Source organism: Amphiura filiformis, chromosome 12, assembly GCF_039555335.1.
Source record: "Amphiura filiformis chromosome 12, Afil_fr2py, whole genome shotgun sequence".
Classification (NCBI taxonomy): Eukaryota; Metazoa; Echinodermata; class Ophiuroidea; order Amphilepidida; family Amphiuridae; genus Amphiura; species Amphiura filiformis.
In genome coordinates this window covers 49,190,854-49,218,681 of record NC_092639.1, presented here as the reverse complement: position 1 = coordinate 49,218,681, position 27,828 = coordinate 49,190,854, and the positions used below count along the sequence as shown (strand labels likewise).

Genomic DNA, 27,828 nt, shown 5'->3' with positions numbered 1-27,828 from the left:
ATAATTATTCTCTAAAATCTGAGTTTGGAAATGCCCACAGAGTTGGTACTGCCTTGGTGAGATTGAGAAGATCTGGTCAGTGGGGCAGGTGATCTTTGGACTCCATGCTGTCCAGTTCCTCGAACTTTCACATTCTTGTTTAAGAATTTAATAAAGTTTTATTTGATCATACAACTAATGTTGTACAATACAAACACCAAACAATAACATTAACATGATCAAGGTTCAAGGTTAGCAACTATTTTAAACTCAAACTGTTGCGATTTGTTAGTTCACAATATCTTGAAAGAAAAAAATGTGCCCCTCTGTCAAGAGAAAATCAGAACGGCAAAAGAAAAGAAAAGGGGCAAGAAGCCCTTTTCTACCGAAATTCAGCCCGATCAAGGGCCAAAATAGCGTAAAATACAAAATTTTTGCGCTCAACGCGCGCATTTCCATCCTGATTATGGACAAAAATCGTGTAAAACACCAAATTTTGCATGTATTGTATGATGCTACTGTATTTTTTTCTGTCTGTGCCCCGAAATTCTATTTTGCCCCCCCCCCACACCCTGCCCAAAAAAGCTGGCTACGCCCCTGTGCACGCGGGGCTCGTGCATTAGACGCATCAACATCTCAGTACGCGTGCATTATTTTGTACAATTTCACTCCCAACAAGTGATACGCACGTGTTTCCCTATAAATAGCCTACATAGAAGCTCATAGAACTACAGATACGCCGATGAGACACGTTCATAATTCGTGCAAAAATAAGTTATCTTTATTTTGTTTAACAATCAGATCCAAAACATTCTGCGAACAGTTTGGCATAAGTACAGTCCATAATTTATATAAAAAATTAGCAACAAGGCCTTTTTGAAATGAAAAATAAAAATGACTAAATAACACATATAACCAAAATAGCTTATTATAGCCTTAGTTTTAAAATGTGTTCAATTGTATGCTGCCACAGACAGAGGCTGTGTTTGTTGAACAATTTCGATAGGCTTACAATGCGGCTCGGCTCGGCTCGTCCAGCTATCTTTGACTTATCCAAGTGCAACATTTTCCTCAAAAGATTAGGCCTACATAGGCCTACTTATGATTAAAGCCTAAATGTACGATTTCCGTCACTTTTTTATTATTATTATTATTCTTTACCCAAAATGCTTATGTATATAGGGCCTAATATTAGTAAGAACTGCCGGGAGTTTCTGTCCATTTTAAAGGTAGAAACCATACTGGCGGCTATTTTGGTTGTTTAACAACATGGAGTTCTATGGCGAATAAAGTCATAATATTATGACTTTATGTCAAAACTGCTTTGTTGACCTACAAACACAACTAATTGTGTTGGGCGGGCGGGTTAGTGTAGTGGTCTTCTCACTCGCTTCTCACCACTGTGGCCGGGGTTCAATTCCCCGCGGTGCCACATGTGAGTTTGGTTGCCGATCCATGCTCGTCCTCGCAGGTTTTTCTCCGGGTGCTCCGGTTTTCCTCCTGCATCTAAAATCGGACCTTTTACCATATCCCTGTCCCGTCAAATCCGGATGGCATCCCTTGAATTTAGTAGCCTCTGAGCACTATTGGGCTTAGCCTGGCTTCGGCCGAATGTTATAAATAAAAATAAAATAAATTCCATTTGATGTGTAAGTTGGGACATGTGTAAACGTTACAAGTAGGCCCTATGCCAAAAAATTGTTGTGTTTGTAGGTCAACTGAATGGACAGAAACCCTTCCCGACAATTATTATTAATATTAGTATTATTTCAGCATTTGAGTATAGAATAACAAATTTAATATTTGAAGGAAATCGTATATTGACATATACAGGGTGTCCCAAAAAATTATACCCTTTATAATATACATTTTGTATAACCCGACATTTTAATGTTTTCTGGCAATCTTTTCTTAACTTTTACGAATAATGTAAAAAAAAAATATTTTTTTGTGTTTCATGGGTACTTGGTATACTGAATGCATGCATATTAACTTAAAAGGTGGTGGTATTTGAGAAGGAAATGTCAGGGAATTTTGATATTGCACAGTTTATAAGATCCTGGGGTTTAAAGGGACATTTCGTGATCCACAGCATCACCCACACCCCACTTTTCTCAAAAAAGTTGAGATTTTTATACCACTGGAAACCTGTATATAATGCTAATGTACAAAAACAAATCTTGTAGATTAATTCGTTTAGCAAATTTACAACACATTGTCTATGGATCATGTAATTGATGCATATAACTCGCAAACGCAAAATCGGAATCAACTGAAATTTTGGGAATAAGCCTTTTTCGTGGATATCGACTGAAGAAGTCAGGGAGTCATAAAAAAGGATGCTAGGATCACGAAATACTCCTTTAAAATGGTTAAGGGCAAATGTGATCTTGGCCTATGACTAATTACATTTGACTGCCAAGTGTGCTAGAAGGTAGGCCTACAACATGATGACGCACAAAAAAAATCTTCAAAATGTAGTAAAAAACTATCTATTTTAGTACTGTTACGCCTTGTTTTCAGTATCACGTCTTATTTATCTATCAGTAGACGTCGTCGGGCGAAAGGCCACATTTTCGTCTGAAGACCTGTCCGTATTCAAGTATCCACAGGTTTGCAGCTGAAAATATAAGTCAAGAAAGTATGTACTGTCATCATGGGCTGTATATTAAGGATTCAAAACGACGAGATAATTATATTTTTTGTATTTCACTCTTGTTCAGAGCGATCTTCATTCCATGTTACCATCATAAAATTGAAATTAGCTTGTGTTCTGGAACAACAACAACGAAAACAACAGCAACAATACCAATTAACAACAACAACAATAACAATGAACAACACATACATCCATTATAGCCCTATTAGACACACACATAATACATTAATACGTACCCCATTTGGTCCCCATTAGAACTGGACATCCGGCGTGTAGCTTTCACGATCCGTTTCCCATTTTAAGAAAGTTGTACCAAAAGACTGCACTTCCCTTGGGAAAAAACGAAAAAAGAATAATAGACAGTACATATTAACATATCATGTTAAAATGAAAAAGATGTTACAAAATTACATCATGTGTTGTGTGCCACAAAGAAAAAATCACTTTTAATACCATATAGGCCCTACCGAAGAAGATGCATAATATTATATATTTTAGACATCTACGCATTACAAACACGCCAGTAGGCCTACAAATAAAATAAAAGATAAATAAATGTAGATATTTATATAGCGCTTTATGCCGTAAACAGCCTCAAAGCGCTTTACATTTATTCCGCCGTTATTAGAATATGTCGGAACCACGTTTGCTGCCTACAAATGGCGCAGGTTCATCAGTACAACGACTGTGACTACCCCTAACAGCTTCCCATTGCACCTGGGTGGGGTGAGGCAAGCGTGACAAAGCGCCTCGCCCAAGGGCGCAACACGGTGGCGGGACGGGGACTCGAACCCACGCACGTCAAGCAAGCTCTCAGATTATGAGTCCAAGGCCGTAACCACTGAGCCACCGTGCCCTCTACAGGTTCATCGAACTGATTCAAACTTCGCTGATCATGATATTATTCATTTACGGTATAATTAGTATTATTTTGTGTAATTATTACTGTCTATGCATGGTTAATTCCAAGCTTGTGGAGGAGTCAACATTTTTGTTATAGCATAGGCCTATATAGCAAAAGAAAGTTTCATTCTTATAACAAAACAGCATCTTCTAAATGATTTTAATATTTTTATGATGATCATCGTTCTGAGTTATATATTGAATCTATTCTTGGCTAAAATGAGAACAAGATACTATTTCATAGCTAGCCTGATAATAATTTCCCATCAATTGACGTCTACCTACTTTAATCGGAGACGCTCGAACACCAGCCCTCGGAAACACGGTACCACCACCTTCTGGAACATCATTCATCTAAATAATAGGGGGAAAGGAACAAAAACAGCCGGATTTGCCAGTAAACACACGTTCCAGCAAACACACAAAAATTATTAAAAACGTGTATAGGCCTATTAAACGTGTTTTGGTTAGGTCAAAACATAAATGTCGGGTTATAAGCTGTTATATAAAGAAAAATCACGAAAAAACGACCACATTTTAAAGTTGTCAAAATGTTACCCAAATATTTTTTGGCAAACATGTAAAATATTTTGTTGACACTTAAAATATCATGTGAGACTTATGTTTCACATACGTTTTTAAAAATGTTTTGAATTTTATTAAAACGTATATAATATACCCTTTAGGCCCTTCACAATTGAGTCTTAGTTTCCTGTTTCATGGTCAAGTTGAATACAAGGGATGAGGCGACTTTTAATTATTAATTATTAATTATCTTTTATGTTCTTTATTTTAAAAAAGTGGTCGCAACCTACATCAATTCGTTTTCATGCACTAGGAACATGCATTTAATTATTTTACAACTATGTTTGATTTTATACATAAGTAATGGTAGGCCTACAATTATGTTCTTTGTTTATTCATCATTATAGTTGATATGATCAAAGTCAGAAAGTAGCAAATGGAAATCATTTAAAGTTATTTTAAAAGAGAAAAACCAAAATAAAAATAAAATAATTAAATATTTTGCCATTCTTAAATTTGGACGCGGGCGGGAAACAGGAAACTAAGAATTAATTGTAAAGGGCCTAAATATATAACTCGATATTTAAACGTTTTATGCACACATTTGCTGCATGGGCAGCCGATGATGGGGTATTAGAAGCGTGAGTCTAAGTATATGACACCATAAAAACTAAATAAAAACTTCCCATTATTATTGAGGAAACAAGGGACACATTAAACTTTAATTCAACTTTCATAGATTAATAACAAACTATAGGTGATTTATGTTTTTTCTTCAATTTATACGGAAAGTAAATTAAGTAATGAACTTTCATCAACCTCATATAACTTACATAGAACAACACGGTTGCAATCCGTTTCCCCAAGCCTTCGTAACCCGCACTATCCTCATCCTAAAATGAATAAAAAGAATTACAAATGTAATTACCGGAGTAAACGGCACACTGTGTAAACACACGGTTGATACTTGATTGTGTGACCTGATATATATTTGTGAAGTAAATTTTCACTACTTCTTTCTTAATTCGTATTTAACGGGTTAGTATATACCAACCAAACACAAAACGGTTTACAGAAAACTGTTAAATGTATTACAAAGGTAATATAAAGTTTTAATAGCATTCACTTTTGAAAACAAAACTTGATATAAAACATTCTAACATATTTTAACTGTTAAAAATATTTTGCAATAACATTTTGTCAAAATGTTAGGTTTTTTTTTCATATTTAAAAATGTATTCATGCCCTTTATATAACCCTACATTTAAAATGTTATTACAACGTTTATTACACGTACGTTTATGACTTAGGAACATGTGTTTGCAGGGTATGTCATAATAGGCCCATGTTGTAGAGCTTATACTTAAAGATTTCTATAAAAACTTACTTTAAGTCCATCTACACCATACTGGCCTTCTAGGTAGGCCTATAGGCTATAGACCTACCATGTATCCGTTACGAATTTTAAAGAAAATAATAATTAATTCCCACATACTGTTTTGGCAGTGATGGGGATGTGCGGACTGCAGTTTGAAACTAGGGCCTTTTTGGTGAACATTGGTGAACAAAGCCAAGACACCGAAAAGGGAGCTAGTGTTTCAGTAGCCAACCGTTTGAGTACGTAGGGCCTATACCCAAACGGCGCGGTGTCGCTCCGTCTATTATTTTCAACGGAATATGAAGGGGGATAAATTTCCGACTTCGTATTTCAGTTTCCCCTTCATATAGACCTATCATGTGCTAAATCTTACAGTCATGTCATCAAAGTGCTGCTTGTAAAATCCTCCCACACCATAGTGAGCGGCCTGAAAATAAAAACACACAATTACGAAATGGAATATTAAAAGTACTATTGATGTATTCAATATGAGGACTGACATGAAAACGTGTTGGAAGCAAAATATATAGGCTATTAATTGAAACACGAAAACCGTGAATATGGTGGAACGCAAAGCTGTCCAAAACAGATTAGCACAATTACCAGATTAGGCCAAATTGCAGCATAGCCTTCACATTATGAAGGCTATGCTGCGTAATCAGGTTTGCCTTTATCGACACTCTCAATAGAGGTTATCCACTTTACTTATGCGTGACTTCTAACAAAAGGCGCTGGTTCCCGTAGTATTCCTCATTCAAACCAATTCAATGCACGAACTCGGAGTTACCTGCATGACTTTGGCGGGCTACTTTGAAACAGTCATGGTTGCACATGCAGGTACTTCTTTTGAAAGTCCAAAACAGGGTATAGCAGTCGCTGATAGGATATGCAGACGACAAGTTTCAAAAAATTTTAAAAATTCAAAAATTTCAGTAATGTAAATTGTCATGACCATATTTGGAATAAGCAAGAAAAATGCATTAAAATGAATACAAACAAGCCTAGTATTGGTCGAGTAGTTTTTAAGATAGCCCTTGATATTTTGAGAAAATATTTCAAAACTTCAAGTTTTTCCGTTGACGCGCATGGCTAGCACGCAGAGCATTAAGGGTACTCACTGCTTTTGTGTAGGGGCCAGGAGGAGTCACTTTATCATAATATAAAATATATAAAGAAATAAAAAACGTTTTGGATTTAAACTTGTAGTGTAATGAATTGGCTGACGTAATTTTAAGCAATGAAACATAATATAAAAAAGAAAACAAACAGAAAACAAACAAATAAAAAACAAGAAAAAAACCTAAAGAAAAAACAAACAAACAAGAAAAAAACCTAAAAAAAAAAACAAACAAAACAAAACAAACAACAACAACAACAACAACAACAACAACAACAACAACAACAACAACAACAACAAAACACTTTTATATCAATTGCAAATTTGGCCTAAGAACATCAAAAACTACATCAATAATAATATGTGTGTCAACCATCTCCAAATTCCGCTACCTGATTGCTCATTAGCCATATGCAATGTTCAACAAACCACGTACATATGCATTATGTCACATAAACAGCTTGCTTTGACTGAAGCTGAATTTATACTCGATCGCTTTTGCAGAAAAGCGATTTTCACGCATGCTCAATGTTTACTTACATTTCCAGAGCGTCAAGCCGATCAATCGATTCAAATCGCGGAGGCAAAAACGACGTCGCTTTTGCAAGTTGAAGAAATCTCAACTTCCCAGCGATATCGCTTGACACGTGAATGCGTCAACCAATCATATACAACCAACTGGATCTATTATTTTGCTAATTAATTTACCTTTCTCGATTTTTAACTTTTGATGATGAATTAATTCAAAGCAATAATTATTGACAGCAACTGATGTTTTAAAAATGTATTTTGTGGCATTTAGAATATTTTAATTGTCGTCTACAATCGCTATCGCCGTGATAAGTATAAATGCAAAAGCGACGGGCGATGCATCGCAAAATTCGGCGATTGCAAATCGCTTTTTCAAAAGCGATTAATCGCATCGCTCGGCGATCGAGTATAAATTCAGCTTAAGAATGCAGGCTAAAATGTATACGCAAGTTGCAAACTTAACATCCACAGTGGTAGTACTGTAGTAGAATATAGACTGGGAATATAGATTATATCATGAAAAGGAAATTTATAGTTGTTAGCATTAACTTCTAGTTTTCATTATACATGTAACCTTCTTTTTGAGACACCTCACACCTAGACTTCTCCGCAGTCCACTTGCCAATTGTGCACTACTCTGGCTATTACATTTAATCTTAAAAACTCTGATTTAATTAGTGAGTGCACAACTGATCTTTTCAGTCACCGTACACCCTCTGTTTGTTAGCTTCCCAAGTGGACTACTGACTTTGCCTTGAGAGTTAGGCCAATTTCTGGCCTAACTAAAATTGGTGATGATGTAATGCATCTTTAAAAATGAATCTGGCTTGTGATTGGTCGCCCAGATCTCGTTATTGTTTAAATCCTCCCGACGCGTACTGGTACCATTATAACTATACATGGTACACAACTATCTAGGGAATGCGGCGCTTTTGTGCTGGTGGATGAACGTATGCATCTAGCGCGTATTGTACCACCATGCTTAGTCTTGTGGTTAGATTTTATTGATAAACAAGTATGATTGACAGTGTGTGAGTCCCGGGGTAAAGTTCTGCTTAAAAGTGAAAGTCCATAGTCGGTTTTTCGGATAATAAACTGGCAGATTCTAAAATTAGAATTGTTCAGTATTGAAGTGTCATTATAATTATGCCATTATGATATGTTGCATTCAATAATATAAGCCTACGTAGGGCCTATACTTTACTTTTACTGTCACAAATATAATTATATAGCCTAAACGTTTTCATAACCATTTTATACTAGTATTTTGGTGTAGGCCTACTAAATATCAGTATAATTTCGAGTTCAACTGAATGCGTTCATCATGATTAATAACATTTTTATTTATCAAAAATCGACTATGGCTTAGTCTACCTCACACCTGGCATATGAAGTTGAACACGTACAGGACCTCGATATTGCTAGGCAAGTGAACAACATTTTGATTTGATTTGTTCGGGTTTTGAAAACCCTGGATAACCCAAGAAAGCCTCTAATGAAGCTTATTTCCATTGGGGTCCATGTGAACACCGGGATGGGTTGGGACTTGGGAACAGTCAGGGGTTAACACCCTACTCTTTTCGAAACTTGCAGCGAGATACATGTACAGGTACGACTCTCTGCACACGGGACCGACGGCTTAGGTCACCTCCGAAGGACGGAGTACTTTCATGATTGATATACCCAATTCTAAATGAACCACGGGGAGAGCGGAAGTCAGAATTTAATCTACAGATGTTGCCAATTAATTTCAGACTTTTTTTCCCCAAGTCAATTTCCCAGCAAATCGCCACCGCCGGGAATCAAACCCGGGACCTCATGCACTAAAGGCAAGTACCCTAACAATTGCGCCACGCTCTCTACATTCAACTGTAATGTAAAACTTTTCCATCAACGTTAGTTACAGACCTACCTGCAAATACTCAGTGTGATTTTCCTGAGTTGATAACCCCGTATAATCTTCCACACGAGGTAGAATACTTCTTAAACGGTGCGACTGATGTATATTCATCCAGGCTATACTACTCTTCCGTTGATCTGGCTTAATTGACGTGTTTTCGTCAGTAGTTTTTATTGCTACTCGAGATTTTGATAGCTAAAATTGTCAAGAGCAATAAATAAAATGAAGTATTAAAAGTAAGTATACAATAGAATAAAACATTATTAAGAAATTATAAAATAAAATAAATAAAAACATAACAAAATAACTAAATTAATGTTGTATTTCGTGACATGACTGTTGTACTTCACATGACGTGTGTAATTAATCCATTAGCTAACTAACAGCAGTTTATACAGCACATCATTTATTAAAGCATTTTTACTATCAATTAATCAATCAATTACAGATCAAGGAACCAGCTAATCAATAAATCAACCAATCACACATCAATCAACTAATCAAACAATCAATAAAATAATCACTTGTTTCTATTACCCTCACCCACCTTAATGAATGACCATTATGGCACATTCTCCGATAAAGTGTTCAAAATGCCAAATATGTGTCGCCCATAGTTTTTTAAGTCGTATTCAGACTTGTTTCGTCAGAAAGAAATAACTTTTATTAATATAACTTATACTTAGGAGTTGCTTTTTGAAATATGTGGGGCTATAGAGGTTGTAACATGCCTAGAGAGTATAAAACAATAAAGCTGATATGCATATCCATTGTTTTCCTCCATGTCGCCGGCCAAGGTGCGTTCCGTATAATGTGTCCCTGCTCGCTAAACATGCGCGCATGTAATGGATTATAGGTAGGGGAGAGCGGGGAGTGTTCGCCCTATATTTTTCTGACCAGCCTAGCGATGTCAATTTTAAGGTTTGGAATGACCTGATTAGCCCATGTGAAAGCCCTATGTCTTAGGTATATACTGCCACTATCCCAGAACTATAGGCCTCACAATAGCAACAGGATAGAGCAAACAAAAAAGTTTTGCAAAGTGGCGAACTTGCCCGAACAAGCATGATCAGTCCCAGAACAACGCCAAATATGGATTAAAAGACCTTTGACCTTGGATGTACAACAGCATGTTATGATCTAATTGGAAACTGTGCACATCAACAAACACCATTTCTATCAAAAGGCAACACCGATATAATTTGAAACCACATAAATTACTAGAGTTGGTTCTTCTCTTGGCTTTGGACCAAGCTTTAGAATATCGACTGTTGCGTTTTGAAATAAAACAAACCAGAAATTTATCACCCATTGTAAAAGATATGGCACATGTACCGAATACGTGTACATACATTGGCTGACCTTGTGGATTTCCTGGCCCAGCCATGCTAACCACATAAGGAGATTATACGATTAACCTAGTGCAGCTATTGTCATAGCAGGGTCTATTATTATGTAATACTCCTGATCCATATTTGGCATTCTCTTGGACTGATGATTGCAATCCACCGCAACAGTTCGTCTCACACACGTAACAAAATGCCCTACGATCAAATAGGTTGATCACAACATTTGATTGAATGGACTGCACTGCGCCATGATTACGGGGAAGGAAACCGGTTCAAAACCTTTGTTTGGAGCCAATCGATAAAAGCATGCAGGGCCTATACTTACATGTGGTTCTGCAGTTTTCTTTATAAAAGCCATTTCCTTCTTGGTTAGAATATCATGGAACTGAATGACTGGTGGTTTCTTATTCAGGACCTCTACTTTTGCAGGTCTGATGAATAATCGCGGACGATTGTAGTGTGTAAAATGACAATACAAGGACCGTTTATGTTGTTTCCGCCATTTCTTCTGCATTCAAGAAAATAAAGAGGGAAAAAATAATTAAAGTGCTGATAAACATGATAAAATGTTAAAGTGTGTTCGTACACGTTAAATATACTTTTAAAATAATAATATATACATTAAAGGCTACTCCAGCGAAATTATTAAAAAATAAAAGGATAAGTTAAAAAATGTGTCATTATGCATTTATTTGCCGGGGTTTATTTGATATGAAAAATTAACACCAATTGCGTGTATCGACAAGTGTCCAAATCCACCCAAAATGTGTTGAATGATGTTTATATTGTCGTTTGTTTTTTCATTATGTTCATTGTTTCAATGTTGTTTAATCATTTCAGCGAAAGATTGCTATGAGTTAGGGATTCAGGCATGGAATGCGTCGAGTCTAGAATACGTCAAACAACGGATGCCGTCTACGACTGTGCATTTATGCAACGTTCGGTCTTATCACTTGCAGAATATGTTAGCAAATCCCGTAAAAATATAAAAATCTGATTTATGATGATTTTCTAATTTTACCGATTCACTGATAGTGCCTTTAACTAAGTTATTAATTTATTTTTAAGTGTGTTTTAGCATAACTGTGAATAACAAATAAACACATTAAACAATAAAACACACGTGACACATTATTCCTTTATTTTTTGTCATTTTTCGACATAATTTTATTTACCTTGATGTATGTGTTATCATTTCGACATAGAGCCATGGTTGCTTCATTTGAATCGGGATCTGAAGCCTGCATAATTCTCAATTTTTCTTCGTAAACTGTTTTTCTATCCAAAGCCGCAGTGTTCCAAGGATCTACAAATATTACATATTATATCAGCATTATCACATCATATTGTTAAGGGTGTCGCGGATTGTTTCTTCATATTTGAATGTTCATATTTTTGGTATAAAATTCGCACCGCAGAAGGTTGATCAATTCCAAATACAAAGTGACAAACCGTATATTAAATCATTGTTTACCGTCTTTGCAGGGAACTGTAAAACAATATTTACAAGTGAAACAAAAATCTGACTTCGGAGCTTTTTAATGTTCAAAAAGGACAAAGTTGAAAGAGCAATACAACTTTTTTGTTTGTTTGTAAAACACAGCAAAAAAAACCAAAAAATAAAACCAAACAAACAAAAACACAAAACAAAAAACAACAAAAAAACAAAACCGAAAACGTATTCAAGTAAGGATAACTTACCAATTTCTAATATTTGCTTAGCTATGTCTATTGCTTCGGATATGGATCCTTGCTGAAATCAATAACAGATAAATTATGAAAAATGAAAATAAGATCAGGATAATTTAGGCATACAAATGGATAAAATGTATTTTTAAATATTTTGGTACAATATGCTTTGAATTATTAAATTTATTGAAAAGTATTTACGCCCAAGTAGAGATAGAAAGAATTTTCTTGTTATTTGTTAGGTCGATTTAAAAATATTTAATAATCACTCAACTTAAGCCGCACCGGCGTATAGCTGACACAAAGTAAATCGAAAAACTAAACTAAGAATAATTGCGGCAACCAAAACAAATATCTTATGATTTATATCTAAAATTGAAATGGATACAACTAACTGTCGTATATTTTTGGGTGTCTGTCCAAGTGAGATTAATAGTGAAAAGCAGGGGGCCTAAAACGGACCCTTGTGGATATCCACAAATGAAGTTGTTTCAATTAACTTTTTAAAAAATATAGTCTTTTTTCAGGTATATGAACAAAACCGCGTTTTTTGCATTTCTAAAGACCATACACAGCAGGTCAATGCTCTTGGTAAAAATAAAAAATGGTTCCATGTAGAACCCTTAAGTATATAGTTATACGAAATAACTTATAAGGTTCAGCAAAGGCCAGAAAAAACAAATTTAGACATGAAAAAGGTTCTGTATTAAAAGGCCAGAAAGAACCATTTGGTGTTCTTGTATAAAAATGGTTCCATGTAGAACCCTGAAGTATATAGTTATACGAAATAACTTAAAAGGTTCAGCAAAAGCCAGAAAAAACCAATTTAGACATGAAAAAGGTTCTAACTTTTTTCTTCTAAGAATCGGTAGACTTTCTCTGGTAATGTGGTATTTAATATTAAACAAAAAGGATTACCTTATATAATGATGCCGATATTTGGTGCAAGATATTAACCTCTCCAACATAATGATCATATTCACTAGGCTTATCACTGCGCAGTCGTAGAAGGCCTTCTTCCATCCATTGTTTGACGTATTCTGGACTGGACGCATTCCATGCCTGAATCCCTAACTCGTAGCAATCTTCCGCTGAAATGATTAAAGAACATTGAATCAATGAACATAACGAAAAAACAAACGACAATAACATCAACACATTTTGGGTTGATTAAAAGTAACAAAATGGGAAACCAGACAGGGCAGCAAGTATGTACACCCACGGAATTGGAAGCTCATATTCTGACATGTTGATCCAAGATCAATGGCGTAAGCCTGTGTCTTCATATTGGGGGAGGGAGGGGAGGTATGGTACCGACCATGATTGGGGACACTGGGTCTGATATGGGGGGGCACAAGCCCTATTTCGGCAATTTTCCTATGGGATTTTCTAAATTTTCAAATCGAACGTGCCCCGCCCCCTATGACGCTATACGCCACTGCAGAAGAATCATTTTACAAACAACTCTACAGTAGCATCATTATGTCCGAAATGAAAAAATCTCATGATTAGGCCTAGGTGCCAACATTTCTTAGTGCAACACTAACAGATGAGGGCGAAGCGAACATTTGCAATTGGACAATATTTTGGGACACAATATCAGCCTTAATCGGGACTTGGGTACTTTTTTTTGTGCGCGCGCTAATTTTATTCAGGAAATTTGAACCCCATACCCCCCGGTAAGTACACCACACCCACTTAACTGCACAGTAAACCACCAATATATACTATTCATGGCATCAAAATTGAGCAAAAGTTTGGGAATAATTCTGGTGTACCCTGCGCACAAGTATAACCCTAACCAAAATCAGAATTGTACCATAATTATAGGAATACAGGGTGCGCAGGATAAACTAGAATTGTACCAATACCAAAGTTTGCTCATTCGTATATATTATTAACTCCAAAATTGTGCCACATGAAAATTGTGGATGTTATAATTTGAATAAACTTAACGTAACCGATCTTATTCAGTGTGGTATAGTTTTGCAGTTTCTTTGCAAGTTTGCAGTTTGCTTTAAATAATACCATGAATAAGGCGACGAAAAAAAAAGAAAACCCTGTTCCAAGGGCCCGACCGACCCAGATTTTATAATTGGGAAACAAGTTTTTCTGGTACAAATGAATGCCGAACCATTTTTTTTTGTATTTCCCACATTGTAAGACCCTACTACTTAAGGTCCGTCCGGCCGTTGAATTCGTAGCCTAATGGACAATTGCGTAAAATCTTTGTCCGGTTCCTTACCAAGAAGAGGAGGTGCTTTGGGCTGCCGCGTAGTGATGACTCCATCGCCAATTAACGAAGTGTTCAGTTTATAGGTGTCCTGAAGCTTTAGAATAATCTTAGCACCGTCAATGTAGTCATCCTCTTTAGGATAGCCTGGAGAGTTTTCTAAAGCAGCTGCCTTGGATAAGTAAGCTAAGAAAAGTAACATCAGGATCACAGGTGAGTTAAAATAATTCACACAAGCAAAAATTCTACTTACAAAAATGTTTCAAGTCGCATCCGTGAAACATTTCTTCAGATCCGACATTTATAAGCTCCAAAAAATAACACCAATAACATAACTTGAGTTACGATTTGGAGCTTAAAACAGTCCTTAAAAATCAACATAAAACAATAATGCGCTGTCTTGTTATGGCGCTATTTTCCAACATTTATAAGTTGACTCATAATAAATGGTGGAGAATCCGGGTATCGATCCCGGTTTTGCTAGTTTGAAGGATATCATTAACTTGCATTTACTGTTCTGAGATGTCTCATTTCAAGCGGTCAGAAAACAATCAAGCTGGTGTAACAGGATTTCCGGGAGGATTCCCCCCTTGATAAATAGCGTGTTTTTCACTATTTTGCAAGTTAAATTATCATGTGTTTTGCAAATACAATACAAATTTTCCCAGTTCGACGAGTTTTGATTGTGACTACATTTTACTTCGTAATATGCTGAGAAATGGAGAAAGATTTACATTTTTGTCCTTATTTGAGCAAATTGATATTAATTGCCTAGATTGGGGTTATGGTCTTCAATGGAGTTTTGGCAGCTCATGACACAATGGACATTGTATTTTAACGACGATTGATCAGCGAAGACACCATTTTCTGCATCGCATATTTCTGCAATGGACATTTCCCAATTAAAAAGCTGGCCAGCAAAATGTCGGATTTAAATTACTTCGAAAGTGCACTTCGCGATAATGACAGATAAGCATGATCGACAGGCGACGACATGGGACATTGGACATTGTGTGTATAGGCCTACGTGTATAATTTTAATGTGAGTTTGTGATTTCATGATTTTGATATGCAATACTAGATGTAAACAATTTGTGCTTCTTGTGGGGGGATGAGTAAAATAAATGTTGCCAAATTGGGATGTGTTTTGAGCAATGTTTTGGGTTGTATTTCTTTTGAACATCGTTTTGAGAGTCAGAGTTCAAGTTCAGGTCATTGGTTGGCGCATGGCAGGGATTGGGACAAAACCTTATGGAAAGTAAAATGGGTTAAAATATTGTGTTTTTGAAAAACACGCAGTACAGATGATTGCAAATTGTCATGACAATTTGTGTACAGGAAGTTGAAACTTGTGTAAATAGAGAGTTGTGAGAGAGCTTTTGTGAGAGTTTAGGGGCGCGAAGGTTTGAGGCGCTCAAATTGCGAGTTAACATTTGTGTACAATGTTAGAGTTGTGTATTGCTCAGGATTGTGTGAGATTAAAATGGTTGGAGAGTTGGCGAGTTTATGGTGAAAAGGGTGCTCAGGTGATACCAGTAGAAAGAAATAATGTCATACTGCAGTTACTGTCCGTTTTCCTATACACAATACACAGTGCTCTTTCTCATTGACGCGTGACCTCTACAAATAGCCCTACGTTAAAAGTATGGGGATATGACTAGTTAACGTCGCTGTGTGAAAAATAACCGGCCAATATTAAAAGTATTCTTCTAAAGTTCTAGAAAATATAGTTTTTTAACATATCCTAAATTTTTAGCTAATTTAGATGTTTGGAAATATTCGTACTTTGGTGTTTTAGTTAATGTTATAGGTAATAGTACATTGCCTAGTTAACGTCGCTGTGTGAAAAATAACAGGCCAATATTAAAAGTACTCTTCTAAAATTCTAGACAATATAGTTTTGTAACATGTCCTAAATTTTTAGCTAATTTAGGCGTTTGGAGAGGGTCGCACTTTTGTGTTTTAGGAAGGATATGTAAACGACAGATAACACCAAATATATGAAGAAATTATTTCCAAACCGTGTTATGTCAACAATCATTATGTTGCTCATTTTCAAGAATGCTGGTTTACAAAAAGCAGGCCATTGTCTCATTTCGTGAACAAAGGTACACATACCATTGTTTCCTTTCGTTTCCTTTATAATCGGTTACCCAACTGAAGCTATAATACCAGCTTTATTGCGATATCGCACATGGAAACAGACACATGTGCACAACCAGAGAAGATCCGATTTAATCAGTTGAGCTGTTTCAATGAGTGTTATCTTGGTTTAATAACTTTTAATGGGGTTAAGTCCTGCAAAGGTCGAGATGAATTCTACTGTAGACATGACTGCATCATGTACAGTTGTAATAGACAAATTGGGTTCAAGAGTAAGGTAAAAGTCAATTGTTGGAGGTACGGCATTTTAAATAGTTTGTCAGGTGCATGAAGTTAATAGTGCAGTGACCTTTGTTTATGTATTTACATGGAAAAGTACTTTGATGAACCAAAAGAACCATGTATTGTAACTTGTCATTGTGTAGGATACTTTGATGAACCTTATAAAAAGTATTCTTTGTTATGTAAATTGTGAAACTTATGTAAAATGATGTAATGTGTTAAAACAACATAAAGTATGGCAGGCCATTTGTGTCATAACATAGATAAAATCACACTGTTGCTAATTGTTTAAATAAACAGTTGTGCATTGTAAAATTAAATAATTTCTTTCAGTCAGGTATGGTAAGCCATTTGTGACATAAACTGTTATTCATGTAGTAGATTAAGATGCATTTTGTAGAGTAATAATGTTCATTGTTTGTTGTGTTTATAAGCCTGACCGGGATTCCTTTGACGGATACCGCGGTGTGTTCTGCCACACCAACTTACCCTGATGGTGGCAATATTTTCGTTCGCAAAATCTGCGCTTTTTAGAAACCAGCGCTCAGCCAGCGCCCCACCCCGTTCCTTTCACACTCGCAAAACATGGTATATGTCGACCGCGCAATTAACGTCATACACACTCACTTCGCAGTAAAAAATTATTGTATGAGAAATCATACAATTTTCATTATGAAAGGGAAAAAAACCAAAGTAGCCTACAAATTAAAAACAATAATTACATACATTCAAAAACTTCAACCAAATTGTTTACAGTCACTCACCTTGGTCATTGTTATTTAGTGAAACGTAATTCTTAAGACCAATCCATTGTCTTCGGAATCTTCTTAGAAGTTGGAATGATTGTACGGGATGGTTCACGTATTCTTTTGGATCGTTTACTGCGTGTCCTCGTTCACGGTGAATTTGTTTGATCAGTCTTCAAAATGGAAAAAAAAATGGAAAGTTTACCAACAAACCCTGGAGCATAATATTCAACCCACAATCTGTTCATTATTGACTACCTATTATGCAAGGTGTTTTTTTATTTTCATTGGTTTTAAGAGGTGCAAAATTCATGTGCAAATTAATCAAAATAAAGTAAATAGCTTATTAAAACCTTTGTAACATTTTGAAGTTCTTATAAATCATGCTGCTTGAATTTAAATTTCATGAATCGGAATGCAATCATGCATTATGAAAAGAAAAAGATTCCACGGCTTCAATAGGATTCGAACCAGCAATCTGTTACTTCCGTCATCTTGTATGATTATAAGTCTGACTGCATCTGACTGCGTCAACTTGGCAGTTGAACATGTTTAAAAGGAAAAGTAGAATATAACGTCTTCTCTGTTGTGTTTATTCCTTTATTTACATAAAATAACACGTTTTGTAAAGATTGAATGGATATTTTTTTTATAGCTTGAACGTTTAGAGAAGACATCAAGCTAATACGATTATGGCATTGCATAAGACGGGAAATCTCTTATCTGCGTCGTGATATTTTGTGCAAGTTGCGTGCAAGTTGACCGGAAAATACTCAAATCCATAACATCATTTATGTAATCAATGAAAGATATTTCAACAATTATGGCCACATTATTTTTTTCGGAGTGTCTGAAACATGTATCTGAAATAGCATCAACAATTTTAGCTGGTTCATAGTAAATGTTGATGTACTTAGGCTGAATTTAAAATAATATAAAAGGTACGTTTTTTGATGGATCACAAAAATATTCTTTTACATGGGTTAAAATTACATCAGTCATTCACGACACTGCAATTTTACACTATGACTTTGATTTCTTTTAAATAGTTTTTATTATGATAAAGTGAACCCATACTGTATACGCAGCAAAAAGTGCGTAACCTTAAAGTGTCATTCTTTGGGACATGTCACATACAAATACTTGGTTATACCCTGTGTTAAACTGTAAAAGATGGGAAATGTTTTTAGATTGGTTTGAGCAGTAGCTAGCTGGGCAAAAATTCAAGAAAAAAGTCCCCCCAACAAAAAATGAAAGAAAAAATCGGGAAATTTAAGTGCATTCCGATTTTGTGTTTGCGAGCTAACAAACGGAGGGAGAACGGTGACTGACAAGATCAGATGTGAAACCTATCAATTGTACGTAGATTAATCAGAGTTTTATGCTGTAATCCCTGTAATACTAATTAGCCAGAGTAGTCCGACGAGTAGGACCTTTTTTCTAAGTTACCAGACTATACTCATTTCACACTATGATCACTGTATCTCACATGGCGCAAGAAAGACGAATCGGGAAAGTCCAGTGACCGCGCCGCCTTCGGGAGGGGCGGCAGTTAGTGGATTTTTGTGGTTAATCTTTCTTGAGCGATCAGAGTTAGAGTATAGTTGGTAAACTAAGAAAAAAACAGGTCCTACTCGTCGGACTAAGCCAGAGTATGAACAATCATGACAAGTGGTCTATGTTGATATAAAATACCATTTAATGATTGATCATGGTTTGATCGACACGACTGTGCAAAACATTTAATATTTGGCACAATCGTGTAAAACAAATTAAGCAACGCTATTTGTCGTGACAGTTCTTACTTTCTAATTTCCGCCAGTCTTAGTTGTTCCTTATCCACATAATCAAGTGCTTCTCGTATTAACTTTTCCTCAACAGTAACTACCGTTGCCATTCTGGATGCCGAAGAAAACAAATCACCGTCCACGAGTGTTATGGTTACAAGAAGCCATAGTAGGCCCATGATTGGAGACTCTTGAAAATTGTGCCACATATCGATTTTAAAAACATGGGGAGATATGTCGTGATGATCGTACTGAGGGGAAAAATAAGAATAATATAAATAAACAAATAAATAAATAAACATTTTAAGTAAATAAATAGATAAATATGCCTAAATAAATAAAAAACAAAACAAAAATAAGTGAATAAATATATAAACAAATGTTAATCAATCAATCAATTAATTAATTAATTTAATAATTAGTATTAGTTCGTTACTCCGAAGGGTCATTTACTCACAATTTCGTTATTCTGAAGGGTCAATAGGCTCTACTCCGAAGGCTAAGTTGTTACCTCCATCCAACTTGCTATCGTAGTAATGACCCTTAGTAGTAACGATCCTTGTTCTAAGCTCGGCCTATTGACCCTTCGGAATAACGAATCTGGTTGTAAATTCGGAGCAGCGACCCTTCGGAGTTGTAAATTCGGACGAACGACCCTTCGGAGTAGGCTAATGAACCTTCAAAGTAGAAGCTCGAAGTAACCCTTTGTAACGTACCTTGAGATGGCCGAGTGGTTAAGGCGTTGCGCTGCCGGCCGGGAGATACGATCGACGAGGGTTCGAGCCGGGCTTGCCTTAGGTGAAAATTCTCTTCCCTCCCAAAAAGTTCCTATAATGGTCAGGAATCCTTCAATTAAGTTCAGTTACATCACAGAATTCAATTGTAAAATTTCTTCTCATCCACATACATGTACACTGCTTAGCACGCGCAGATAGAGGTAGTGTATGTGCGATGGGGCGAAAAGCACTTTTTCCTCGGATCGACATGGAACCCTCGGAGAATGTTATTGGGATACATACTAGTGTTGTGCTGAAATATCAGTAAGATCGAAGCTTGTTTGACCTAGGCAGTAGATTTTTTTTGTCTTTCAAAGCCCGTGAGGGTCTTTATTTATTTATTTTTTTTAAACTCACAAAGAACATTACATAAAATGCAAATACAATAATATCATAAAGTAAATACAATGTACCTTAATATTTCTCTTTGCATACAAAATAAAATAAAACACACAAGTTTACAAACAACCATCAAACACGATACCAAAATTATTACAAAAATAAATAAATAAATAAATAAATAGTTTAAGCAAATAAATAGATAAATATGCCTAAATAAATTTAAAAAAATACAAAAATAAGTGAATAAATATATAAACAAATGTTAATCAATTAATTAATTTAATAATTAGTATTAGTTCGTTACTCCGAAGGGTCATTTACTCACAATTTCGTTATTATGAAGGGTCAATAGGCTCTACTCCGAAGGCTAAGTTGTTACCTCCATCCAACTTGCTATCGGAGTAATGACCCTTAGTAGTAACGATCCGTTGTTCTAAGCTCGGCCTATTGACCCTTCGGAATAACGAATTTGGTTGTAAGTTCGGAGCAGCGACCCTTCGGAGTTGTAAATTCGGACGAACGACCCTTCGGAGTAGGCTAATTATTAGGCATATAGGCCTAGAGCTTGTTATGACGGGGCGGGGTTTCGACCAGCCTGGTTTCGACCATAGTTTCAACGTCTAACCCCCTCTATAAAGCTCTATGATTAGTCTATAATCCAATTTTTGATGAACAGAGGGGGCTATAATACACGTGGAGACGCACGGCAGATGGTATAGGACAAGCGGCACGTGACGTACGACTGTCAAAACCACATGCAAAAGGCTGACAGCTTTTAAAAATAATAATATACGAGTATCGAACTCCACCGGGTTTAGAATTGCATAATTTTGCTTAGACAATAATGGGGCCTATATTTAAAATCCCTTTATTGTGACGATTTCAAGGATGTTAAGGGGGAATAACACCCTGATTTTCATCAGTACCCCTCTTCTTTTTTTCTTGCAAATTTATGAACTACATAAATATGTTCATCATCTCATGTCCTAAACTTATAAAATATCTCTACCTACAAAGTGATTTTAAACCATTTTAGAAAATCATTTTAGCCCTATATATTTTTTTGTTTACTGTATCCTAGTGACTGAGATGTGTGTTTCATAACAAACCATAATTTATTCTATTGAACATGTCCAGTAGAATACATGAATAGAATACATTAAATCCTTTGTTATACTATCTATAGAAATGTACTCACTGATTATAACACTGAATAAATTAAATATGCCTAATCTCTTCCACATAGACAATTTAATACTACACCATGTATGTATCTTCCATAATGTGTTGTTAGGAAAAGAGATTAAAAAAGGCTATAAGGTCATCAAAGGCCAGGTTATAGGTCAATTGGTTCAGGTCAAATTCAGGCATCAATTCTGAATACATGACTGTGATAGTCTGTGATATCATACATGTCATAATGAGGCATCAATTTTGATATTTTGTCTGTTACTGGATATATGGTCGAATCCAACGAAAAGTGTACACGGCATGTTCAGGGCCATAACTTAAAAGTGTTAATCAATTGGCATTCGTTTTTGTATTGTGTTTATTCGCCTTGATCATACACTTCGCGCCATATATAATAAGACCCCCTTCTGTGAAAAACTTAGACACAGAGACCCCAAAACATGCTATTTGTACCCATTTTTTCAAAATATTTCTTAAAGTATTTTTAAAAACATCTAAATCAGTTATGAAAAGAAGTCATTGGATTGAATCTAAATTGATTTCCTGAAAGGTGTGTATTCAAAGATTGCCTGTTCAATTTTTCACATATTTGTACATAATTATGAATTTTTTGTGATAATTTTTTGAGTGGTATTTTTTTACTTTACCTACGAATACAATTTTTCATAGCACTAGATATATCTTAAAAAAATGGAAATCACTAACAAATGCGCAATTGATACAAGCTTTGATATGTCCAATACTGAAATGCATTGCATTCGGACATCTTTATTATTGTGTTTAGCTGCCAGAAATTCTAAATGGCACAAAGGTAGGTTTGGTAAAAAATATGCATTACCTCCGAATACATGTTAAAAGCTGTGCCATTTCCACAAAGTGAGAGAATAGTAAACAATAGTTAAGCAATAGGTGCAGGGTAATACACTCTTTATTTCTATACCAAGTTTCAATAACCTGCATTTAAATATTTCTGAGATGTCAACAATAAAAGCAAGTATTCGTAGGTAAATTTTGGTAACCGAATGTTACCTACGAATACACTTTGACATCATGACAGTATTGTGAAACACCGCCATTCATGCCAATGCCCATATTGGTACATAACGAAGGCCTGTATGTTTGCTATCAAATCATATGTCAATGAAAGTTGCGAATTCACATACATGCCCACCATGCAAAACTGAATACGGCTTAATTGGTGAAAAATATGTACTGAAATAGACGACGGTCTGCTCATTTGAAAGAAAAATCAGATTCAAAGAAGATTAGAAGGGATAAATACTTGGATTTGTCAACTGTCATGTGTGCTTCATTTTAAATGTTTACCGACCTTCTGGTTTCTTAGTAATTTGTGTCCAAATTGATTTATTCGAAGGTAACTTTTGACGTTTTCGCTAAGGTTACCTACGAATACCATGGAAAAAACGACTGTTCTCATTGTCTCATGATCTAGACAACACATTGATGGACCCTGGTATAAATCTAATTGTAGTTGCCCTCAAACGAAAGGCCACAAGACGTAATTGACTCCAAGATGGACTTCACAAGTCTGCAATAACGGTTTTAAGCGATTTGTGTGCAATTAAGCAAATTAAAGTCACTTTAGTGCCTTTGTTTCTTACTTCAATCCTCTTTCAACCGTTGTGAACCGACATTATTAATACATGATAGGGTCTAAAGTATCAATAAACGCACATAAAGAAAATAATACATTCAAAGTGCTTTATAAAATGAAGTTTTGATTGCGATATCCACCAAAAGTCTAATTCTTACCTACAAATACTGAAATGTTACTTACGAATACAGCATAATACATGACATGTGTAATGAAGTGTCCCTACCAATGGAAATTAATTGTCAAAAACTTTAAGCGGTACCCCAGGACACTATTATTACCCATATACGGATTCATTCAACAATTATTTATTATGTAAAATTGCTGATTAACTACTTGTATATCAAAATGAAGTGGTCAAAATCTTGCTAAAAGCAAAAAAAAATTTTGATCTAAGGTAATAGCATTTATTCATTTGGACGTACCATCTGAAAGGGATCTAAAAACTACCATTTTATTAATTCATTACCATAATAGCAAAATTTAAACCTATAAACTCAATATAGATATTGTTAAATCGCTCATGTTACCTACGAATACCTTGGTTTCTTCACCTTTTCATTGTATAAAGCGTTAGGTGTATGCGTATAATTCCTAATATTCTTGAAAACATATATCATACTCGTTCTTATACAATGTGTAAATTGATTCATACTCATTTGATAAATAAAATACAGAAACTGACCTAAACTTCATTTTCAAAAATAAACTAGCATAAATTGACTAAGATCATATTGATCGCGTTATAAAAATAAAAACAAATATTTTCTGGTTGAGTTAGCATTTTCCTGACACCCTGTGGTCTACATTACACGAAAAAAAGCGTTAATGGGAATATTCCATTTGTTTTAGGTTGATTAGTATTGCGATAGTGAAAGCATCCTAGTGGTATTCGTAGGTAACATTGGGTTTTGATATCACATTTACTATCACACGTCCTGGATTTATTTTTCAAGATTAGTAATGGCACTTTTGGTTCCTATAAGGCCAATATGTCATCAATCAATGGGCAAAAGGAAAAAATTGTGGAGACATTTTTATTTCGGACTTTTATTTTTGGCCCGTGGACACTTTTGGTTGGATTCGACCATATAATGGAAATGTGTGAGGTGGATATACTAAAATACCTTGGGATGTAAATAGTGAGTACAATTTAGATTGCCTTGTTGAGATGGATTGGGCAAATAAATATAAAATAGTTACCAAAATCACAAAAATGAAGCTTACGGAAAACTACCTAATATGGTGGTATAGGTGACAAAAATACAATCTTTTCAACATTGCTGTAGTGTGGTTGTGATAACCTGTTACCTATGGCTTAATTAAGTTTCAGTGAAATAGTGTCGCAAGTTCAAAATACAAAATATAGCTCAACATTGAAAATAGAAGCATTTTAATCGGTTCGTTTTTTGATAGTTGTGAAGCACCAAGTTCATGAAGTCATAAAAGAAATCAGGGACCACTTATTACCATTTTACATATCAACATTATTTCCCTAATGTGTTAGCAACACATATCCAAAATTTCAACGAAATCCGTTGATAGTAAGCTTTCCAAAATGAAGTGAATTTAAAACATCAGTGATGTACCACTCTTTGGCTTATACCATTAGAAGCATGTACGCGTCATTGATACTGATGCCACCAATTGAACGAGAAGATTTGCCCCTTCATTTTGCATACCACTTTGTCCAATTTCTTTTTCTCATTTCTTCACAAAATGCAAAAAAATGCAAAAAAAAATGCAATGGGTGTAGTACCCCCTTAAAGCAATGCGATTTGCATAAAGAATAGATTCTTATTTATTTCCATAAAATGTCAATTTTCACTCACAATATCCCGTTTTTATTTCGAGTCAAACATTCAACACCCCTGCTTGCGCCACTATAACAATCCATTGGGTGAAGTCGCTGAACATTTGATTTTGAGGTGTTTATTTTTACCTAGCTGGGGGTTTACACCCCCCCCCCCCCGAGCTAGGTCCTGTTTTTCTATCCGATCCCTCTTCTTCCCCAGCTAGGTACTGTAATGCTATCCGATTCTTCTTACCTGGCTGGGGTTTACACCCCCCCAGCTAGGTCCTATTTTGCTATCCATTCTTTCTTCTGGCAACAAACTGCACCTTTTTTGCTCTAGCTCAGACATGCTTTGACCGATTTTGACACCTAACTTGGTCACAACTATCACACAGTGTCATCGCCCCGATATCGTCATGGTAGAAATCGCCATGGTAGGTTGAATCCACAGCCACGCATGGCCATTTTATTCCACCTTTAATATGAGACGCAGTAGCCAAGTGACCTGACTAAGGCTACTGACAATAGCCGGGGTAATTGATTTCTCGATGTGTGAGTAAGCCTGTATACGACATTGCGGTCAATGGTCATACTGCCTCCACTGGAGTAGTGAGTGCAGCTATAGCCCGCGCTGTATTATAGCCCGCGCTGTAGTCCATACAGGACCAACGCAATATAAAATTAAGAATTTTGGTCAGATTTTGAGTTCAAGACTCACGGCCGTTTCTCAAAGCGCAAACTAACGACTATCATATCTGTTCAACACGTATTTTCAAGTGTATGAGACCAGATCTGGTTTCTTGAGACGAAATCATTTACGGGAGATATTCATCATTTTCCACCCCGATATCCGAAGATTTTCGTCTGATATCAAAATCGTGCATAGCAATTCACGTGTATCGATCCCGGGTATTTATTTTAGTATCTCTGCTGCACCAAATGATTATTAGCCAGGCGATGTCGGTGTGTATCATTGACCAAGACCATACACGTCACCTGACTTTTAGTAGGTTAAATCTTACAGAGGGGTCAAACAGGCCAAAAATGTGATTTCAGCTAAGCATAAGCATCGGCTATACCCAGTGCCCATAGTGTGTAAACAGAATTGGGGTCAAAGTTCATTAAGGGGGCATTACAGGTATATATAACCAAATACCCTCAAAATGCTTCTACCACAAATTACATAGCACAATGACGTCACTTTCACATATGCATACTATACCCAGTGCCTATAACTTGTACACAGAATTGGGGTCAAAGGTCACTACAGGGGTAAAATCTTACAATTGCATTATCTGGACACCTGTAAGGGATATGTGGCTCAAACTCATTGACAACAAATCTCATGACCAGGGGAAAATTTTGCAGCGGTCGGGTCATAGGGCACGCAGAGGTCAAATCTTAGAAATCCATTTTCTGGAAATCTGTAAGGGGTATGGGGCTCAAACTTGGTGACAACAAACTTCATGACCTGGGGAAAATGTTGATACATTTGCAGGGATCCGGTCAAAGGTCATCTTAGGTAAATCTTAGAATTTCATTATCTGGACATCTGTAAGGGGTTCAAAGCTCAAACTCGGTGACAACAAACCTCGTGACCAGGGGAAAATCATGGAACATCTTGCAGCCTGGGTCATGTTGGGTCAAATCTTAGAATTGCGTGACAACAAACTTGATGACCAGGCTGGGGAACATTTTTGGAACATTTTGCAGGGGTCGGGTCAAAGGTCATCTGGGGCTAAATCTTAGAGTTGCATTATCTGGACATCTGTAAGAGGTACGGGGCTCACACTCGGTGACAACAAACCTCATGACCAGGGGAACATTATGGAAAATCTTGCAGGGGTCATGACAAAGGTCATGTTGGGTCAAATCTTAGAATTGTGTGACAACAAACTTAATGACCAAGGGAACATTTTTGGAACATTTTGCAGGGGTCAGGTCAAAGGTCATCTGGGGTCAAATCTTAAAATTGCAATTTCTGGACATCTGTAAGGGCCTACGGGACTCAAACTCGGTGCCAACAAACCTCATGACCAGGGAAACATTTTTGGAACATTTTGCAGGGGTCAGATAGCTCCACAATATCAACAAGCCCCAGCTAGATTTGTGGTCTTTGACCACTAGTTTTGATTTATTTTTGCCAATTTGAGACCATTATTAGGAGAATTTTCTCTAGACACATGATGTGGACCACAAAATTTGACCTTGGCCCTTGGTCGGAGACATAGGCCTACCGTAGTTTGGACAATAGTTCCATCAGACCCACTTGGATTTACGGGGACTTTGACGTGCCATTTAATATGCTCTTGGATTATGTTGCAATTTAATAACTCACCACTATTATTGCACCACTAATTTACAACATGAATGTTCATTTGACTGGGAGCTATATACCGTATATAGGCCTACATTGGGCTACAAAGCCACCAGTCCCGGTCACCAGTTAATATATAGGCCTATAGATTCAATTCTTAAATAAACACCTCAGACGTCTGAGCAAATGATGACCAGAGAAGATGAATAGACCTACTCACAATAGGCCTAGATCATATTAAATCAAAGATCCTAGGGTCTTTGTCATAATCAAGTCAGTCTAGTGGTGCTATATATAGGCCTACGCATAATATATATTAATCATGTTTACGTACATGTATATTTGGGTATTTGCATGTAAATGAAATTATGAAAATGTGTTGTTTCAGGTTTAAAGAATCATTTAGTGTACAAATATAGTCTAGTACCAAAATGATCACCGACTCACCTTCATCAGCATACAATCGCTTGCAGTGCAATAGACAACTCTAATTCATGATGGAATTAATACATATTGCATGTATTTCACGACAAAAATAACTTTTCGTTTATCCATGGTTCAACGAGCCAAACAACAACCAAAAGGAAGGTCAGTACAATAATACTTCTAGT

General features: G+C 36.1%; 1 protein-coding gene across 2 annotated transcripts; it reads right to left on the bottom strand.

Moving 5' to 3' along the window:
• Positions 1 to 729: 729 nt before the first annotated feature.
• On the bottom strand, positions 730 to 27,828 carry LOC140166331 (prolyl 4-hydroxylase subunit alpha-1-like). 2 transcript variants are annotated; one of them, XM_072189767.1, is made up of 14 exons: positions 27,665 to 27,828; positions 19,200 to 19,432; positions 17,413 to 17,567; positions 14,276 to 14,449; positions 12,949 to 13,121; positions 12,043 to 12,094; positions 11,517 to 11,647; positions 10,667 to 10,849; positions 9,005 to 9,187; positions 5,818 to 5,871; positions 4,900 to 4,959; positions 3,827 to 3,895; positions 2,875 to 2,968; positions 730 to 2,599 (listed from the first exon to the last, which is right to left on the bottom strand). In XM_072189767.1, exons 1-13 carry the CDS (start codon positions 27,674 to 27,676, stop codon positions 2,918 to 2,920), a joined length of 1,530 nt encoding a protein of 509 aa, XP_072045868.1. In that variant the 5' UTR covers positions 27,677 to 27,828; the 3' UTR covers positions 730 to 2,599; positions 2,875 to 2,917. The 2 variants fall into 2 exon arrangements, with proteins under 2 accessions (XP_072045868.1, XP_072045869.1); XM_072189768.1 differs by lacking the exon at positions 27,665 to 27,828 and adding an exon at positions 19,898 to 20,014.

What these genes read in the sequence shown, in the direction of transcription:
- LOC140166331 (XM_072189767.1), bottom strand. An exon ending in AGACTGGCGGAAATTAGAAA is followed by an intron (nt 17,568 to 19,199) that starts GTAAGAACTGTC and finishes TCCATTTTGAAG; the next exon opens with ACTGATCAAACAAATTCACC. An exon ending in AGAAAACTGCAGAACCACAT is followed by an intron (nt 9,188 to 10,666) that starts GTAAGTATAGGC and finishes TGACAATTTTAG; the next exon opens with CTATCAAAATCTCGAGTAGC.